This window comes from Macrobrachium rosenbergii, chromosome 51 (assembly GCF_040412425.1).
Source record: "Macrobrachium rosenbergii isolate ZJJX-2024 chromosome 51, ASM4041242v1, whole genome shotgun sequence".
In the NCBI taxonomy this organism is placed as follows: domain Eukaryota; kingdom Metazoa; phylum Arthropoda; class Malacostraca; order Decapoda; family Palaemonidae; genus Macrobrachium; species Macrobrachium rosenbergii.
The window spans coordinates 53,202,549-53,223,107 of NC_089791.1; the positions used below are offsets into that span (position 1 = coordinate 53,202,549).

General features: G+C 39.3%; 2 protein-coding genes across 4 annotated transcripts in view; one reads left to right on the forward strand and one right to left on the reverse strand.

Annotated features, from left to right (window-relative positions):
- Positions 1-1,539: 1,539 nt before the first annotated feature.
- Positions 1,540-2,873, forward strand: LOC136833051 (uncharacterized). The gene is made up of 3 exons (XM_067094698.1): positions 1,540-1,703; positions 1,995-2,181; positions 2,274-2,873. The coding sequence occupies exons 1-3, from the start codon at positions 1,540-1,542 to the stop codon at positions 2,871-2,873; spliced, it is 951 nt and encodes a 316-aa protein (XP_066950799.1).
- An 8,504-nt stretch (positions 2,874-11,377) lies between these two features.
- The window catches only part of LOC136833413 (uncharacterized), a 250,548-nt gene continuing 241,366 nt past the window's right edge, over positions 11,378-20,559 (reverse strand). For all 3 annotated transcript variants that reach the window (XM_067095545.1, XM_067095543.1, XM_067095544.1), the window contains exon 3: positions 11,378-13,164. In XM_067095545.1, coding sequence (XP_066951646.1) covers positions 12,996-13,164 — 169 coding nt within the window. In that variant the 3' untranslated portion in view covers positions 11,378-12,995. The remainder of the gene's footprint in view (positions 13,165-20,559) is intronic.

Genomic DNA, 20,559 nt, shown 5'->3' on the forward strand with positions numbered 1-20,559 from the left:
TCCTGTGGCAGCTCCTCCCAAAGGGTCAGATTATGGAGCCCTACACCCTGCCAGTTGAGGACCTCATAAGAACGGTGCAGCAGCTAGTGGACTCCACAAGAGCAGCGAAGCGGGCATCCATGCCCGCACACCTGTCAACTGCCTCCAGCCGGGGGAACATGACGCGGAGGAGTTCAACACCGTCGCCAGGAGGCAGCCACCCTATCACCAGAATAAAGAAAAGCTGGGGCTTTGCTACTACTACTGGAAGTTCGGCAAGGACGCTCGGAATTGCAAAGCCCCCGTCTTTTTGCCCATCCAAAAAATGGGGGAGGTGGCGGCCACCCTCACAGGGCGCCATGGCAGCAGAAGCACCCAGGAGCCCCGCACCAGTAGGATTCTACGTCTGCGACACCATCTCCGGCAGGATGATGCTGATCGACATGGGAGCTGTCCCGCCTTCCAGAGAGGACCGCAAACACCCGCCGGACCCGGCTGCCTACCTGACGGCCGCCAAAGGGTCCCCCATCCTCTCCTATGGCACCAAGCTCCTGTCGGTCTCCATCCTGTGCCAGAGGTACAAGTGGAACTTCATCATCGCGGACATGAGGACCCTATGTCTGGGTGCGGACTTCCTGGCCCACTTTGGACTGGCAGTCAACGTCGGCCGCAAAAACCTGCTGGACACCGAGTCCTGCCAGTCTCTGCACCTGGTGCCAGGCCCCAGCGCGCCAACAGTGTGTTCTGTCGCTCCCCACCAGTACGCCTCCCTCTTGAAGGAATTCCCTGAGGTGTTCAAGCCCGAACTTCGTCAGGTGCCCAGAACCCCCGCCAAGCATGGAATTTACCACTACATCAAGACGAGGGGGCCCCGACGCGTGCAAAGTTCTGGAGGCTTCCCCCTCAGCACCTTCAGGAGGCCAAGAATGCTTTCGCTGAGATGGGGTATGGGCATATGCAGAAAGGCCTCCAGCCCGTGGGCCTCTACCCTTCACATGGTGCAGAAACCGGTCGGCTCCTGGAGACCCTGCGGCGACTACATGCGGCTCAACCTTGCTACAGAACCAGATCACTACCCCCTCCCAAATATGCAAGACCTCACGGCCTCTTTCCACGGGGCCAAAATATTTTCAAAATTAGATTTGTTAAAGTCCTATTTTCAGATACCAGTAGCTCCAGAAGACATTCCCAAAACCGCCATCATCACGCCCTTCATGTCCTATGTCTTTGCCTTCTCCACCTTTGGACTGAGGAATGCAGGGGCGACTTTCCAGAGACTGATGGACAGCATCCTTGGGGACTTGAACTTCTGCGTCTGCTACGTTGATGACATCCTAATTTTTTCCAGGTTCCACAAAGAACACCTGCGGCACATCCGGAAGGTCCTGCAGTGCCTGCAGGAGAACGGCCTCGTCGCTGGGTTCAACAAGTGCCAGTTGACTTCCTGCCGAAAAAAGGCATTGACTTCTGAGGCCATGAGATATCCCCGAAGGCATCTGCCCACTTGCATCGGGCTGGTCAACTCCTACAGGAGGTTCATCCCCGGGTCGCGCGCACACCATGGCCCCTGACAGAGATCCTGGAAGGCCATCCAAAGTCCTTAGTGTGGGGACTCAACCAGCAGCAGGCCTCTCCCACCGACGCCTCCGCCAAGGCAACAGCCTTGACCCACCAGGACCCCAGTGCCCACCTCCAGCTAACAACGGACGCCAGAAACGTCGCCTGTGAGAGCCGTCCTGGAGCAGATCGTCAACAGAGCCCCTCAGTCCATCACCTTCTTCAGCAGGAAGCTCAGCCCTACCAAGTCCCACTACAGCACTTTCGACAGGGAACTCTTCATTGTGTACCAGGTGGTGCGCACTCAAGTTCCTCTTGGAGGGTATGCCTTAGTTTGATGGACCACCAGCTGCTGGTCCATGCCTTCACCAAGATGGGGGATGCATGGTCCTCCAGGCAGCAGCGGCACTGTGGCCATCGCAGAGTTCACCTGCACCATCGAATCACCTCCCCGGCAGGAAGAACCCTGTAGCGGACGCCCTCTCGAGAATCGAACTCAACACAGTGCATCTCGGGATCAACTACGATGACCTCGCCCAGGAACAAGCCACCAACCCAGAGATTCCAGCCTACCGCACCGCCATCACATTGCTGAAGTGGAAGGACGTGCCCCTTGCCCCTGGGAGGCCAACACTGCTGAGTGACGTAAGCACTGGCCACCCCCGCCCACTGGTGCAAGCCTCCCACTGACGTCTGGTCTTCGACATCATCCACGGACTGTCCCACCCCTCCGGCAGGACGACGGCCAAGCTTCTGGCAGAGAAGTTCATCTGGCATGGCATGCAGAGGGACGCAACGGCCTGGGCGAGGCAGTGCATTCAGTGCCAGACCAGCAAAGTAGGGCGTCACATCAAGTCGGGGTTGGGCGACTTTCCCAACCGGGAAGATGGTTCAGGCACATCCACGTAGACGTTGTGGGTCCTCTTCCCCCATCAGGAGGAGCCAAATGCCTTCTGACCATCATCGACTGCTCCACCAGATGGCCCGAGGCGACTCCCATGGAAGAAGCCACCGCCAGTTGCTGCGCCGAGGCCCTCCTCTCCAGCTTGATCAGCCGGTTTGGTGTCCCGGACCACATTACTACAGTCAGGGGTCCAGCTTTCCTGTCCGAGCTGTGGACCGCCCTGGCATGCCTGCTGGGGACCACTCACCACAGCACCACCGCCTACAACCCCGCAGCCAATGGATTGGTGGAAAGGCTCCACAGGTCCCTGAAGGCGTCCCTCATGGCTCGTTGCACCGCCGAAAATTGGAAGTATCAGCTGCCCTGGGTCCTCCTTGGGATGAGGACCACCCCCAGAGCCAACGGCGACCAGTCCGCAGCAGAAAAAGTCTAGGGGAGTCCCTCGTTGTCCCAGGCGAACTCATCACGCAGGACCGGGACAACCTAACAGCACAGAGGCAACAGGGTTGGAAAGTTCGCCCCCTGCCAGCGGACGTATACCGACAGGACGTCCCCCTTCATGCCTCCTGGTCTGTCCTCCACCACCCACGTCTTCGTCAGAACGATGCCGTCCGCCCGCCCTTTACAAGGCCCTACAGGGAGCCTTTCCTCGTGCTGGAGAGAAATAAAAAGGCTTCCCGGGTGGCCATCCACGGGAAGGACGACTGGGTGTCGATAGACCGCCTCAAGCCCGCAATCCTGGAGGAGGATGTTGACGGCACTCCCCGGTTCCCCCGCTCACAAGGAAGTCGCGCGGGCGCCCCGGGAAAGGCCCGGGCCCAGGCAGGTAGTCTACCAACCACTCCCGCACGCAACACACCAGAGTCGAACTCACCCCCACCTGACGTCAAGGAGCCGGTGCCCTCTCCGCCGCCCCCGCAGATACTTTCCGTGATCAGACGTTACCTACGTCTTGGTTGGTGGGGGGGGGGAGTATTGTAAAGTCCCCGCTAAACGGGTTTTCTGTGAAGAACCTCCCGTTTTCTACGGTGCCTTTCCACTGACCTTAGGTCAGAATAATTAGCTCTGCTTTTTCTATTTAATTGTACACTTGGCAAGAAAAGTGAAGATCCACTTTTTTTAAATCTTCGGACATACAGTATATTGCTCAATAATGCGACATCTGGCAACTTTAGAAAGGGGAGGAGCTTCAGTCTTAGTGTGTTGGTTTTTGCTTTGACCTCCTATAACTTTCAATCATATTCTACGATTCTGACATCATTGATACTTAAATGCAGTAGTAAGCTTTACAGTATTCGTTCAAGTTGTAATTTGCAGTGACAGTTCTGAGCAAATAAAACATTTTTCGACGTAACCTACCAATTAACCTTATACAAATGAATTTATGACACCACAATGAACGGAATGCTTGCATAATCGGAAACGCGATCTTCCATAATGAAATCAAGAGTTAAATTTGAGCAACGTGGGAACAATCAAGGAACGAATGCAATGTTACGATGAGAGAGAGAGAGAGAGAGAGAGAGAGAGAGAGAGAGAGAGTTGCTGTTGTGTAAGCCTAGGCCCTATGTAGAGCTACCATTTCATTATTTTTTTTTTTAGAGATTGAGCGATACTATATTTGTATAGTATGTTTTAGCGATGGAGAGAGAGAGAGAGAGCTGAGAGAGAGAGAGAGAGAGAGTTGTTGTGTGTAGGCCTATATGTAGAGCTACTCATTTCATTATTTTTTAGAGATTAAGAGATACTATATTTGTATAGTATGTTTTAGTTGATGGAGAGAGAGAGAGAGAGAGAGAGAGAGAGAGAGAGAGAGAGAGAGAGAGAGAGAGAGAGAGAGAGAGAGAGAGAACTAAATTATTTTTTTTTAGAGATTAAGGCAACGCAGAGAGAAGAGGGCAACGTCAAGAAACATCCAGTTACTTGTGTTTTTCCCGCTGAAGTGCTCCACACATCATAGAGAACGCTCTGCAGATTTAAATAGATTTGGTCAACTTACCAGCTGTCGCAACATTTACTGCCATTAATTCCAGCTGACTTTAACACCGTGAAATACAAATATGAACGTGTGAAAATTAAAGAAATTATCACTACCTCGTATGATGATGCAATAATAAGCCTGTCCATAACGGAAAACGAGTAAATATTGCCGTTCTGATTAATAGTACTACAACGAGATATCCACACACTATCTTTTAGAATCTCTATGAACGAAGTCATCTGAGAAATTCTGATTACTTCGGACATGCATGGTGTTTTAAGTATCTGAACGTTTTTGTTTTGCAGATTTAACATATATGATATAATTTGCATTGTATTTTCATATTCTAGGGTAAATTTACCGAGATTATGTGTTTCCTGTAAGAAAAAAATTAAAATTCGAGGAACGAAATCTAAAGAAAACTGTATCTTCACTTTTCTTGCCGAGTGTACATTGATTACCAATCCATATTTGCCCTTGTCTATTGTGTATGTTACAGAGTATCTTTGTATTTAATCTACTAATTTTATTGTCACGTTATGTATATGTACCCGTCTTATTTTTGCATAATGAATGATTGACCTCGGGTCCCTTGTATGTCTTTGTACTGACGTCCGCACGCCACTTTATAAACGGGCTGCTTTCTTAATTAATAAACTAGCAGTACTCGTCTACTTGCTCTTTTCTTTAGCACCTTCTCACAACAGCAATAAGAGAAGAAACCTGGTATGATGACACTGAAAAAACAATGCTGATCAGTAGGTCTAGACTAGGCACACTAGAATTAAAGTAAAGGAATTGGCTTAAAGAGGAAGATACAAAATGTTTGTGCCGTAAGGAAAAAATGAAAACTTAGAACATTTCTTATTCTACTGCCCAGCATACAATGAGATTAGAAACAGATACAATTTTGTGTAACATTCATGTCAGGAAAATAAGAGGAATCGATAGTTAATATACTTTTATTTACAGATCTGCTGAAGGGGGAAACTGAAAATATGAAAGAATTTATAAAAGAATTATGGCTTTACAGAAACGAAAAACTTAAACAAACTAGCAAGGGAGCCGTTTCAAAGGCATATCCAACCTACTACTACTACTACGGAGCCGCCTACTTTCAATCCAGAGGAATGTCTGATTTTTCCAGGGTGTTTTTTGTTAGTGATTAATTCCATAAAATAACGTAACAAACGTCATGCATGGTGTGTGACTTTCTCCACTTTTAGCGTTTTTTCTTATTGTGCGGGTACGTTATGCTATAATTGATTAAATCTGAACCGTTCCCGTAGGCATATGATGGGCTAACAGGAGGTGTCAGTTGCTGATAGGCCTAAAGTGAACCAAAAATTCTTTCAGTGGTAAGTACCTCAATCCAATACTGGCTTTCATTAAACTTAGGTTATTGTATAGCATAGAAGGCCTATCAACTAGGGTACCGAAGTCCATTGGTTAAAAGCTGTAACAGGCTAGTAGGCTAGTCGTAGACGTATGTAAATTAATTTCGTAAAGAATATCTGTATGCATTTTTCGGCATTTCAGTTTAGAAAATAAACATTGATTTACCTAATAAATATTTATAAAATAGCCTACGGGGATATTTGTATAAATAAATATTTATAAAATAGCCTACGAGGATATTTGTATAAAATCATCCAGCAAGGTTAGGATAATTGGGACTAGGCGTCACATAGGCTTGGGCTATCCCCATAGGCCTGTGGTGCACAATTATTATTGTTTTTCTGGGTGTTTGGTGAATTGATCTTGAGTCGATAATGACTGATACTGTACAGCAGGCCTGTTGCCATTTGCCAGAAAACACTTGAATTTTTAAGATTTTATTTACTCATTTAAAATACTTAAAAAAAAACAGATGTAGGCCTACCAGATACTATATGATATGATTTTATGTCTTGTGGTCTGTAGTTCTGACTCAGATAATCTTAAAATGAATTAAAATTTAAATAATGAATTAGAATGTAGTTAATTTATCACATCTCTTGGGATTTTTATTATATTATGGCTTTATATCTCCTATATGTTGTAATTTCATCATCAGACTGACTTAAAGTGAAAACAACCAGACTTGGGCATAAAATTTTGTGAAGGCATGCATGAGAAAGATCAGTTCCGAAAGTACACTTTAATTTTGCATCATGTGATCAGAATGGACATACAGAAAGCTTGTCTCGAAGTTCAATATGCTTTACTATGGCATAGGCTTAAACAGCAATGAACCGTTTATATAATTGGAAAGGCACCATATTGAAATTTTGTGTAATGCATGATTTTATGTACTCTACCCCTATTACTTTATTGTTGGCATTTTTGTGGCAAATTCTAAATATTTTTAGAGAATTTCAGAATGGCAGTTTTGCTTTTCATATTTGTTATTTTTTTTTTAACATACTGCAGTACATTATAACTATTCAGAACATGGAAATTAACTTTACACAGACTAGGGTCAAATAAGTATATCAATAAGTAAGTTCTTGATGGGGAATCCTAAATTTTTTTTCATATTTTTATGAAAATTTTAATGTTATAGCTGGTATAGAAGTATTGAATTGTCATTGTAAAGGTCATTTATTTTATATTATTTAGTTTGTTGTATCTAAATTACAATGACCATTGCTTATGCGATGCTAGGCTGTAGTTTAAGTCAGTATATTAAATGAGTATAGTATTTAGAATTTTTTTCTCATATTGTAAGAACCTACTGAGCTGTTTAGGATAAATTTTATGAAATACTCGACAAAATTTGAAAATTTCTCTACCTCTTCATCTGGTACTGATTTACTGTAGTTTGGGCAATAAATTGCTTTTTTTTAGGTTTATACTCCGTTTGTATTTTCTTTGTTAAACTGGAACCAAGAGGCACTAACAATTAGAAAAGGGACTGAATTAATGAAAAAATGTATCAGTTTTGCACTGGAGTGTAGGGAGGTATTAAAATACTGTACCAACAAATATATGTCCGGCAGCATTTTTTCCTCTTTGATTTGAGTGTCTGTAGTCTCTCAGTGATGTCTCTGGTTGCCCACCGGTTTTCTTAGTTATTATTTTCTTCACCTCTTCCCATATCTAACCCAAGTGGGACAACAATGATTACAAGCCTACTGTAAGTGCATTGTGAATTTTAGTGTAACCAACTAAGGGAGAATAAAATGAACACAAAGCCTTTCTTGTATATTTATTCTTTCAGTTCACAATACTAGCAACATCCCCATGTTGGTAGTTAATGGCTCATATGAAGAGACTTTAAAATACAACAGGATTCTTGTAAAGTGGACTAGACACCTAAGGCTAAATATTACATCATTTCTATAACATTTGTTGTTTCTGTAGACATTGTAACTGTCGTCTCTCTGGATTTGTTGTAAAGGTTAATTAATTATATATATATATATATATATATATATATATATATATATATATATATATATATATATATATATATGTTAAGAGAGCATTATATATATATATATGTACTTATATATATATATATATATATATATATATATATATATATATATATATATATATATATATATATATATATATATATATATATACATACACACACACAGGATTTACTTAAGCAATGTATGTACTGTGTAGATGTAATGCAGAGGGTCAGGAAACTTATTAAGTGTTTTACAGATATTTTTATACATAAGGTGTTTATGTGTGTGTATATACATAAATTCATACAGACATACCCACATACTGTATTTACATAAGTTAACACATATATGCATGCATTTCATTCATTTAACACTGATATAAATTCTTAAAGCAGAAGAATGAGAGTTGGATCTGCTGTATTTTGCTAGCCAAAATTATTATATTAGATTCCATCTTCACAGTGTAGCTGGGATGTTACTTGCCAGTGTAATGTTTTTCACAATTTGTTGGAGGTCTTTCCAATACAGAGAGGATTGTAGGCATTAATTTTACAAATAAGTAAGCTATTTATGGAATTTTAATGGTTAAAGTTGTGCCAAGGATGATTGAAAAAAACAGCAAAAACTCTTAATTACTTTTTTCTGGGCAAGAAATGAAAAAAATTGCAGTGTACAAAAGTGCACTTTTCCAGTGCTTATAACTCCTCTGCTGAGTTAATCTTACTCTTATGTACATACAGCATCAGTGACCCCTGGTAGTTGTGATGCCAGATAGTTTCGCATTTATTCAACATTCATATATGTCCAGAGGAGCAAATAGACATAAATTGTGAGAGATGCAAATAGGAAAAAGAAATGCCAAAGGTGGGAGAGAAGTTTAGAAAGACAGGTGTAGTAACAATGTATATGGGAAAGAAATTGTGTAGCAATCAATGCATGTTAATTGCATTGTATGACAGGCACTTTAATATGTACTCGTAATCATGTATATGACAGCTACATAAACACATGTACTGTTTCCTATCACAGATTCTATTTAGGTGTCTGCAAAAGTTTACCTCTTATTCTTTTATCTGAGAAGTAGATAAAACAGTGGTAACTAAGACACCATGAAGTATAGATGCTTACTTGGATAATTAAAATCACAGAAGTGATTTCAGCTCCTTTTTGTATATACTTTAGACCTCTTCAATATAACTTGAATATGTGAGACAATGTCTCTGTAAGTACTGTACATAAATCTGCATGTATGTGTACATAACTCGCAAACACTTCACACATAGGCTAATACAATATACATATGTATATGTAATTAAATATGACTCAATCTTACATTCACACTCCCAGGCACACTAATGTGCATATAGTTTCATACAGTAAACCCAGCACAGAGGATATTGCCTCAAAAAGGGAACATTTAAGAAACTTTGGAAACAAATAAATACTGTATACAACAAAGACAACATCCTGTTTGATTTGTGGACATGCATAGTAACTTTCACTTAATGATGAGATAAAACCATACAGAAAAAAAAAGAACAAATGTAACATTCAACTAAAAATAATTGCCCATTGCAAACATTTGAGTTTTCAGCTGAGAACTCGAGGAGCATTGCAAGGTTACAATAACAATAACAACAACAAAGAAAAGCAATTAAATATTAACAATGCAACACCAGAAGTGACTGATGGTGCAGACTCTATGTAAAAAGTAAAATTAAAGTTTAATAAATTATTGATGAAAAGAGACTGGCCATATGGTTGCTCCATTGCAACAAATCAGATCGAGATTGATCTGCCTTGGGTCGGTGTGATGTGACTCACAGCAACACAAAAAAAAGTATAGTTTACTCTTACGGTTTTTAGCTTAAAATGCTCGACTGATATATGTAGCAGGAACAAGAGTGAAGGGTTACATGAGACAAATATCAGCATTTCAGGGACTGTAGTGTTCAAGAAAGGTTCATGAATTTGCAGACATAAATGATTTTCATTTTGTTTTTATGTACTTAAAAACATATCTTATAGTTTTATGATGACCTTGCTGTCGTTATTTGTGTTAGAGCAGATTTTGTTGAAATATAACGGCTGTTGTTATACTGCATATATATTTGTATAAGCTGTTTGGTCTCATCCATACCTTTGATATAATTGATTCAGATCCATTGAAAATGTTTTAATTTCCAAATTCTTCTCAGTCCTTTAGTACAAGTTAATCCAATATAGACATCAGTTTCAAAGTTGCTCAGATGCACTGGATGGTTTTGAATTGAATTGAATATAGAATTTAGGCCAAAGGCCAAGCACTAGGACCTATGAGGTCATTCAATGCTGAAACGGAAATTGACAGTAAAAGGTCTGAAACGTGTAACAGGAGGAAAACCTCGCAATTGCAATATGAATCAGTTGTTTGGAGATGGTGGAAAGTAAGATGGAAGAAGGAGAATATATGAAAGGGGGGTACAGTAAAAGGAACTAAAGTAATGCCTACAGTGCACTGCATAAGGTGCACTGACAGCACTACCCCTATGGGTGGATGGTTTTGGGATGTTTAAAGGACTTTTAGGAAATGTACCTTTTGAGGAAATCTTTCCAGATACATTGAGAAAGGAAACATACATTTTTCTGGTATAAGATAATGTGGAAACACACATTTTTCTGGTATAATGTCAGCTATATTCATATGACACCTCTTTTGAGGATCATAACTTTGGGAATTGTGGTTACATTTTCCTTGTATGCTGTGTACTATATGTAATTTAATTTTTGTGTTAGTAGTCTTGAAAATATTTCTGAGATATTTTCAAGTAACAGACAGAAATGGAATCATTTTTCAATGCAGTTTGTTAATTTAAGGAGAAATAATAAATTAAGAACAGTGCCCTGCATTTTGGAGAATGTCTAAAATGCTTAAGGGTATAATTTTTGGCAGGGTGATGGGTGACGGTGAGGGTAGGAACAATGCAGCACAATAAGTAAGGGTTAAGGTTATGATCAGTTCGTCACTTACTGCTGTTAAGTCTGGGGCACCCTTCCAAAGGTCATGGATTAACAGCTGCGACTGAGGTCACATACAGTATTAGTATTGCAGATTTACTTAGTCATCTGTTATAGAATAATTGCCCATGTTCAATGCCCTAGTCAAGGGAAAGGTTATAACATAACACTATATTCCCTTGTCATGGTCTGATTAGTTTTAATAACTCTTAAATACGACTGATCACATTTGACCAAATGGGTCCAATTAGCAAAATTCTTCATTGTAACATTTTGAAGACCCTTCTGCCCAAAAATGCATTGTTAATGTTTTCTTAGATGTACTCCCAAATCATAAATAAAATATTTATGTAAAGTGCATCTAGTAATCTTTTTTTTTATTTTTTATTTAGTCTACCAGTATCCATTAAATAGACTAAAGGAGCACAAAGTAGTATTGAGCACACAACCATCTTCAAATGTGCTTTGTGGTGAAACCTTTTAAAGTTGAAATTTTCCAGAAAAAAACCAGCACACCAGCCATATGATTGATGCTCTCTGATATAAAAAAAAAGCTTTACAGCTGTCATTTTTTATAATATTTACAGACTCTGTAGCAGAATCTGAAATGCCCACTTTGCCTTCATGTAGCTTAAAGTACTTGAGAAGTCTAACTTAAAGACACGTATACCAAAAGATCCCCTGTAAAATATTTCAATTTTAGGTGAATTCTAAAATGAAAAATAATATTGACGTAGAGCTTCTTGAATTTATGGTTTGTGAGCTCGGTGAGATGTGAAGCACCAGGAAATGTAATGATAGAAAAATAATGCAGTAACAGTGCTACTGTACAGTGACAGTGAGATAATTCATATAACTAAGACTTAAATTAGCTACCTGGATGCTGTTACGAATAGATGATAAATTATAACCTGGTCAATAATTGGGTAAATAAAGGATTAGATAAATGCTAAACAGTGATCGAAAGGATGTCAGTTGTAATGAATGTTTTCTGAACTTAGGGTTGATTTGATGTGAATATAGTTGAAACTAAAAGCAAAATTTATGAAAGATTGGTTAACATAGCCATGTACATGAAAAATATTGGAAAAAGCACACTCAATGAAATGAGATGTAAAAATCATGAACGATATGCTTTTGGTGTAAAAGAATCCGGTAAAAATGTAGCACCTGATATTTTGTAGCTAACATTAAATATACTGCTTTGTTTAACCCCGTGAAGAAAAGACTGTGAATTGTAAAGTGATCTTAGAGTAGAGATTTATAATCCCAAGGTCCCAAGGGAAATCCCAAGAGGAAGTTCAGCACTAGTACATTCAGTGGAGCCACTGAATTGTTAACAGCTCACGAAACTTATCCCACACACACAAAAAAAAAAAAAAAAAAATCCCCGCTAAATTCATACATCTTTGCACTGAGATGCAAAGAGTTCTTTGTAATCATAAATCTTGAGGTAAAGTCCCACTTGTAATGGGTTATATTTGTGGTGGGTCAACGTTTTATTGTTTTTCTGAAGTAGTTCTGTGGCTTTTCCGCCAGGTTACATACGACATTGTGCCAAATTATGTACAATATTGGCTTAGATCTTGTAGTTCAAAAGCCGTCAGTGACAAGAGGTATGTCGAAAAACAATGTGGTTATCTGCTCTGCAGGAAATAATAGCTACCTTGTTACAATCTTACAAATTAAAATTCTCTCTTTAAGATGAACATTGCCATAAAGCCTATTTATTTTCAGAATTTCCTTAAAGCTTGACGATAAAGATGGTAACTATTACATTGTACCGAAATATTGGCTTTGTTGTCGAAAGGTTTGAATAAACTTCATGATTTCACATCACTTGCACGTAATTCACATTAGAATTGTCACTATAGTTCAGTCAAGGATGACATTTATTGATTTTGAGGGTAGCGACTCACATTCTGGAACAGAATACTTCTGTTTTTGCATTGAACTTGAGGAATAAGTCTGGAAATCTGTACGTATATTTAGTCTTTTAATGGGAGGTTGTTAAACACTACCAATGTCTGGCTTTATATCTCAGGAGTCACTCCAATGCAAAACAGAATCAGACGAGGTGTTTTTTTTTCCAATCAGAAGCGTTCTTTTGTACATCTCATGTCTGTAGCGGATGTCTTCTCTTCGCTTCTCTGTGCGTTGGCTGTTATCATCACTATTCCTCGCCGTACCAGTAGTCGTAGATATATAGTAAGAGATCTAAGGGCTGGACCAGACAGGGGTATTCAAATTGACACTCCACCTCTGCGTCTTCTCGTTCTTCGCCGAATCTCGCTGCTCTCTGGTATAGCGTCAATTCTTCCTCTGGTACTTCGGGAGCAGACCTGCAATGAAAAATGCCTTTTAGTTATGGTCTAAACATTATTGCGGCAGTAATGATTCTCATGACAGTGTTTATTGCAGCTGTAATGATTCTCATGACAGTTTTATTACAGCTGTAATGATTCTCATTACAGTCTGAATGCGTTATATTAGTTGACTAAAAATTTATGTCAGACAGGTCTAAATTTCCCTAAAGTTTCAGAGCGAGAGAACGAAAGATTAGAGTTATAGGTAGGTTTCCTAATAGCTTTTTAAAATGTTTAAAGTAAAACATCACTTCAGCCGTAATGATTCTCATTACAGACTGAATACATTATTATAACCTTGCTAAATATCAATATCAGACTGTCCTAAATTCAATCAAACGTTCAGAGTGAGGGAAAGAAAGATAAAGATTATAGGCCGGTTTCCTAATATTTTTTTTATGGTGTCTACAGTAATTTCTCTTAAACACTATTGTTACCTTTTTGTTATTCTCCAGCAAATTATTTTCTTTTTTGATCAAGGAAAAAAAAATCAAAACATCTGGAGATTCTACTGGTAATAAAAAGTGCACAAGGCCTGTCAGCTTGTGTCTAGCTAGGCTACCTTCTGTTTTCAGTATTATTATTATCGGTTGAGAGAGACAATGGTAACATTGTCCAAGAAAAACTTGCTTCTCGCGGCTGTTGGCTACAATTTCATAAATTACTGAGGGAGGAAATTAGGTGATTACAAGATTTGATTCTCACTTTATTGATTTGCAAATACAATGTTAGGACATTTAGATAAATTTGCTCTCTCTCTCTCTCTCTCTCTCTCTCTCTCTCTCTCTCTCTCTCTGGCTACAATTTCATAAAATTACTGAGGGAGTGAGATGGAGAGGTGTTTTCTAATTGCAAGTCACGTGAGAGATGTTATTACATTAAATTATCCCCTCAGAGCCTTTTTTCAATAGCTGTTTCTGCTTTTTAGTTGCCATGTGCGTTGGGGTGTCGAATGATTAATGAAAATCAGCCCAGACGGGGTTTTTCCTCAGATTGGCCAGTTACCTGTATCATTTAATTCCAGTTGCATAATACCTGCTTGGATATTTGTGGACTGTCGTTCTGCAAATCAGTTCCACGTACAATTCTTTCTCTATGCAATATGAAAACATTGTTTACAAACTTCTACAACTGATGGTTCAGTTTTCGCAAAGATGCTCATTAAAAGAAGAGGGTTTTTATATCTAGAAAAAATAATACGTATCTTTTCGAGATACTAGGACGCATTCCGTATAGGTCCTTCTGTGTTGGCTAAAACAAGATGTAAACATGGTTGTTACTGACGATAACAGAATGCATATTTGTGAGAGAGGGAGAGAGGACCTTTTACATCTAGGCTGAGGTTTAGGCCCAGTTGGCAAGTTGCGTGCCGTTCTTGCAAACCACACGCCCGCTAATCTCTCTCTCTCTCTCTCTCTCTCTCTCATGTGTTTCCCAGGCTTCCCAAAAGATTACGTAATTTTGGAAGGTACCACTGTAACAGTCACAGTATGACAGTTTATGAACTATGCTGCCTAGCAGAACGGAGTGTGCACAACGCTGCAGTTTTACTCGAAAATAATTAGTATTACTGAGAAAAGTTTACGTGAAAGCATTGGTGTTGCTCTAGGAAGCACTGTGCATAAATACTATCACTGTTTGAAGAGGGATATGCTTAGTACTAGTCCTGCTTCGAAATGTCTAAGCGAACACTTTAATACTGCTGAAGAAAGTTGCGTGTAAAATCACTACATCATTGCTTAGGAAGGTGTGTTGTAAAGTAGGACTATAAGTAATACGAGAAAACGTTGCGTGCAAAAGCTCTTTCCCTACTGAGAAAGAGTATGCTAAAGCATTAATGCTGCTGAGAAAGTCTTTGTGAAAGCATTATCCCTGCAAGAAAGGAGATGTGAAAGCATCAGTAATGCTAGAAAAGTGTGCGAAGGCATTATCATTGTTTGGAAAGGCATTACTTCTGAGAAAACGGGTGCTTTAAAGCATTAGTGTTGCACAAAAAAGGGTGTATGTGAAAGCTGTTGACAGGGCTTTTACCTCGTGGGGGAGGTGGGTAGAGCATTACTTAAGGTCCTTTGCAGCGTCCCTTCGGTCCTATCTGCAACCCCTTTCATTCCTTTGATTGTACCTCCGTTCATATGCTCTCTCTCTTCCATCTTGCTGTCCTCAACCCTCTTCTAACAATTGTTTCTTAGTGCAACTGCGAGGTTTTCCTGTTACGCATTTAGAACCTTTTTACTGAATGACCTCATCATAGGTCCCAGCGCTTGGCCTTTGGCCTACATTCTTTATTCAGTTCCATTCCTTAACTTATAGCGTAGAGGAGCTAGTGTCTGGGGACTTTTGAATTTGACTATATACTCTTTGTTTTCGATAATGTCTTATATTTTATATTTGCTTCTGCTTGGGCAATTGCGGCATTATAGGTTTAGGCTAAACATTTAGAATTTTCCCGGGAAATTGAAGTAATTTACTGGTGTCACGTTAATATCGATGGTGGACAAAATTGCATTTGCAGGTTCGTGAGCAAATAAAAGAGCACACACACACATATACATGTACGTATATGAGATATGTATCTGTTCGCATGCTCACGCGATTTATGTATACTAGCACATTAGCCTAAACATAACAGTTGAGTAACACTCTTTAGTTAGAACAGGAATTCTATCCTGATTGAATTCCCACTGAATTTGTTTCCCGTCGACAACCGCAGAGGAGGATCTGGGAGGAAGGAATTCCGTATTCCGCCAGCCAGGAGGAATTAGAAGGAATTCTGTATTTCGCAAACCAGGAAGAATCAGAAAGAATTCCGTAGTCCGCAAACCAGGAGGAATTAGAAGAAATTCCTTAATCCGCAAAACAAGAGGAATCAGAAGGAATTCCGTAATCCGCAAACCAGGAGGAATTAGAAGGAATTCCGTATTCCGGAAACTGCATGGCTTATCAAACGCTACAATCCCGCCCCCAGAACACAATGGATGGCCCTTGACACGTGAACGGACAATTAGCAGATAATCCGAACAGGGACAGACCCTTCGGTAACAATAGCGGAATAAGGCCGATCCAAAGGGGAGATGATGAAGTTTTTTTTTTCTTTTCCGTGGGCGGGCGATAAGCCCAAGAAGGAGGGGGAGGAGGAGGAGGATATGGGCGTGATAAAGAAATGTGATTTCAAGAGAATGGACGCCATAGCTTCGTGTCTGCTGAAGTGTACGGGACTTGAGATATCTGCATTGACCTTTTGCTTCTCTCTCTCTCTCTCTCTCTCTCTTTGTTTCACTGAGTGTTGTCAATCTAGTTTATTTCAAGAATGTTCTGGTGTGAGTATTTACCAGACATAAACAAGATTTCTTTCTTGTGACGGTTCGTCTATTTTCAGATTGGGATTATCTACATTGACCTTCTCTCTCTCTCTCTCTCTCTCTCTCTCTCTCTCTCTCTCTCTCTCTCTTCCAGCAAATAATTTCAATATCTTTCTCCTGTATTATAAGACTTTTTCTCATTGCACGGGTGCGCCAAGTCTTGTCAAGTTAAGCATGAACTTGACGCATGCGCTTTCAGATTGGTCACGAGATATTTGAGATATTTAAAAAAAAAAAAAAAAAAAAAAGGAGACAGGAACTTTGTACCTGAGGTTTTTACCTAAGTGTTTCCCTTCAGTTATCCCCAGTGAAATTTGTCTTCAAAATATTGTGGTGTATAACTTACATAAATACCACAAAATAATTGTTGGCCAACAACTGTGTATTTCATGAGAGAGAGAGAGAGAGAGAATAATGCACGAATTAAGAATATCATCATGGCATTGTCCCGTAATTCCTACGACCGAGAAAACATCTCCGGTCATGAATCCGCGAGGACTCCATTCAGTAATGTGCGTAATTTCCTTAACCGACAACATAAGACTCTCTTGGTGGATTACCTCTGCCACAAACCTTGTCAGTTGTAATGCTTTCTGGCGTGTCTATGTGTCTGTCTGTCTGTGCGCGTATCAAAGAGCTGAGAAAGTATCACGAAAATAGATGTAGATGGCACTCGTGAAAACATGAATGAATGGAGGTATTCGCCTAAGTAAAAACCTGTTACGAAAATGCGGATTTTTTATAGGCTGGGGGTGTTTATTTTTTCCACGATATATATTCCTAGAAATAATCGGATAATTCTATACACAAAGCGCATGAAACCTAGAGGTAAGGATGTTTTGACTCTAATGCAGCTGGTTAGTAGGTTACGTTAAGACTCTCTCTCTCTCTCTCTCTCTCTGTTTATCTATTTATCTATCTATATATGGTTATCTATATATATATATATATATATATATATATATATATATATATATATATACATACATGCATACATACGTATATATAAATACATATATATGTGTATATATATAAATATGTATATATACATATATATATATGTGTATATATATACATATGTATACACATATATATGTATATATATATTATAGCCTACACCAACCTGCTTTAATAAATTGTGTTATTCTATTTATAGTCCAGTTTAACACTGGCTCATATATATATATATATATATATATATATATATATATATATATATATATATATATATATATATATATATATATATTGCACATACACACAAGTTGCTTTTGTCCTTTGAAGGAGAGACTGATAGGCTGGTAGCTACTCTCTACAATCGAATAACTACTGTGTACTTAACGGTCGAATTACATGCTTAACGTTATGGCTTGTATTCAGATCGGAGTATTTGGGCCAATAATGCCTTTGATTTCTTAATGCTGAAAATGCGCTTTTTGTTGGAGTATTGACGTAAATATGTTTTTTTTTTTTTTTAGTAATGGGAGCAGTTAGGCCATTGTTTTTTTATTCTGAGTGGCAAAGCTCTGTTTTGTCGAAAATTTTTTTTTTTTGAAGGTACAATATTTTGAAATATTCAGATTATAGATGCCAGGATAGGAAATATATATACAGTACATGATTATTATTATTATTATTATTATTATTATTATTATTATTATTATTATTATTCAGAAGATGAACCCTATTCATACGGAACAAGCCCACCGCAGGAGCCATTATAGACTTGAAATTCAAGCTTCCAAAGAATATGATGGCGTTCATTTAAGAGGTAACAGAAGATAACAGGAAATAAAGAACGAAGGTATCAGTTATTAGAAAAGAAAAAATAAGGTAACACATTAATGAACAATTAGATAAAAATGTAAGCAAATTATTAAAATGCCAAGAGAACTGCTTTATGGGGCAGGTATTCCTCGCTGTTCTGAATTGCTCAGTGAATGTTATCTCGGAAATATAAATGCACTGGACAAGTGACCAAATAGTTTTCGTGAGTCGACCCAAACTATTTCTGAGAAAAAATGTCATTTCGGGACCAAGCTATGAAACGCGTGTGAATGAACAGTTTTACGCAAATTGATGCATTTTCGAACATGTAATGGTATGTGTAAAATCCGTAGAGTTTGTTGACTTTCGTTTTGTGAAAATTCTAGACAAAAACACTCATAGTAGAGTAGCATGAGTCTTGAAATGGAGAAACAAATCCACAAAGCAGGTATGAGGACACATTTTGCAATAAATCTCACAGAGAGCTGGAATCCGTTTAATTATAGCTGGAATATGTCTAGTTCCCCTCAATCTCAGATTGAAAAGGCGTATCGAACAGATTCCCGAAAGCTTTGTAAAGATATATTTTTGAATATACGTACCCATACGTAACTATGGATTTGTTTCTTCAATCTAGACAATGGTATTTGTTTAACTGAACATGCGTATAAGTGCTTGATTAACCCATGAAATAAGGTCTGTCAATAATATTATTGTAACTATGACAGTTTTTCTTTTATCAAGGCGGCTTCTATTGTACCTTAATGACTCCCGAACAAGGATATAAAAGTAGCCTTAAGGTGTTTTTTATGTATATTCGCAACTTATTTTTCATCTCCTTTAATTTTACATTCCAGGAATTATTTATATTTATTATTCTTTCTTTAAATCTTCAGCTGAAAACCCTGACGGACAGTCAACAGACTATAAACACAAGCAGAGAGAGAGAGAGAGAGAGAGAGAGAGAGAGAGAGAGAGAGAGAGAGAGAGAGAGAGAGAGAGAGAGAGAGAGAGGTTATAAGGAAAGGTAATAAATACACAAAAAGGAGGAAATAGAAAATAAAACCGATACACCTGAATTCAGGAGGCGACAGCAGCAGCAGCAGAGGGCAGGAATGAATTTGCTCCCCGCTTAAACATTTGGAGATCAGGAGACTCCACAACTGCACTAGGCAAGATATTCCACATTTCAGTTGGAGCCAAGATAAAACTCCTAGCTGGAAATAGTGTCTTTTCTGGAATCGGGTTTAATGCTACTCAGTGGCCGAATTAAACCTGGAGTTTTATCTTGGCTACAACAAGAATGTGGAATAGTCTGCCTAGTGCAGTTGTCGTTTTCTGGTATCGGGTTTAACGCCTGATTTGAGGCACACGTATGAAGACGTTAGGATTTTGTGATGCAACTGAGTTATTCCAACCCTCGAAGGAAATACGTCTTGAAATGCTTCAGATTTAAGCTTCTCAAAGATCGTCAGTCAACTCTGCAATATGGTTTACGTTGCAAGCTCATGGGCGTAGTCTGTCAATAGTTTGAACTGTTTACCTTCAACTGTGAGGGCGTCGTCTGTCAACTGACTTACAGAGCGTCGACGCGCATGAGATATGAATCATATGACACTATTTTTCATTTTGGCCGTCCATGTAGGAAAGACAGATTATTATTTTGTGATTTTGTAATGAAGCCGTCGTATTTTTTTTTTTTTTTAACATCGTCATGGAATTCATTCCCGTATTTTCGTCATGGAAAGTCATTCCGTTGTTTGAATTGTGACTTAAATCTTGGTCATTGCAAAACATCTACATTTGCTTATCACTGTTTGACCTCAGTTAACAAGGGTCATTGGTATTAATGTCATTTGTTGATAATTAAGAAAATGGATGATTTTATGGGGAAAACGAATGTTCTTTCACTTCTGAGTGACCGTCGATAAACGTAGGAGAAAGACGTTGGGATAAACGGGGACAACAGCCGTTCTTTTCCAAAGGAAGAAATCGGTGCGAGTCAGGTCTGTGGCAAAGACACTTCAGAGTAAACATGAATCAAGTTTATGGAGCCCCATTTGTAGGTCTCGCCTAGAGAGAGAGAGAGAGAGAGAGAGAGAGAGAGAGAGAGAGAGAGAGAGAGAGAGAGAGAGAGAGAGAGAGAGAGAGACAGCATTGTGTTTTTGCTTCCCACTTCTGTAGGTTTTACATACATGATTTCTAGATAAGATGATTTAAGATTCTCTCTTCTCTCTCTCTCTTC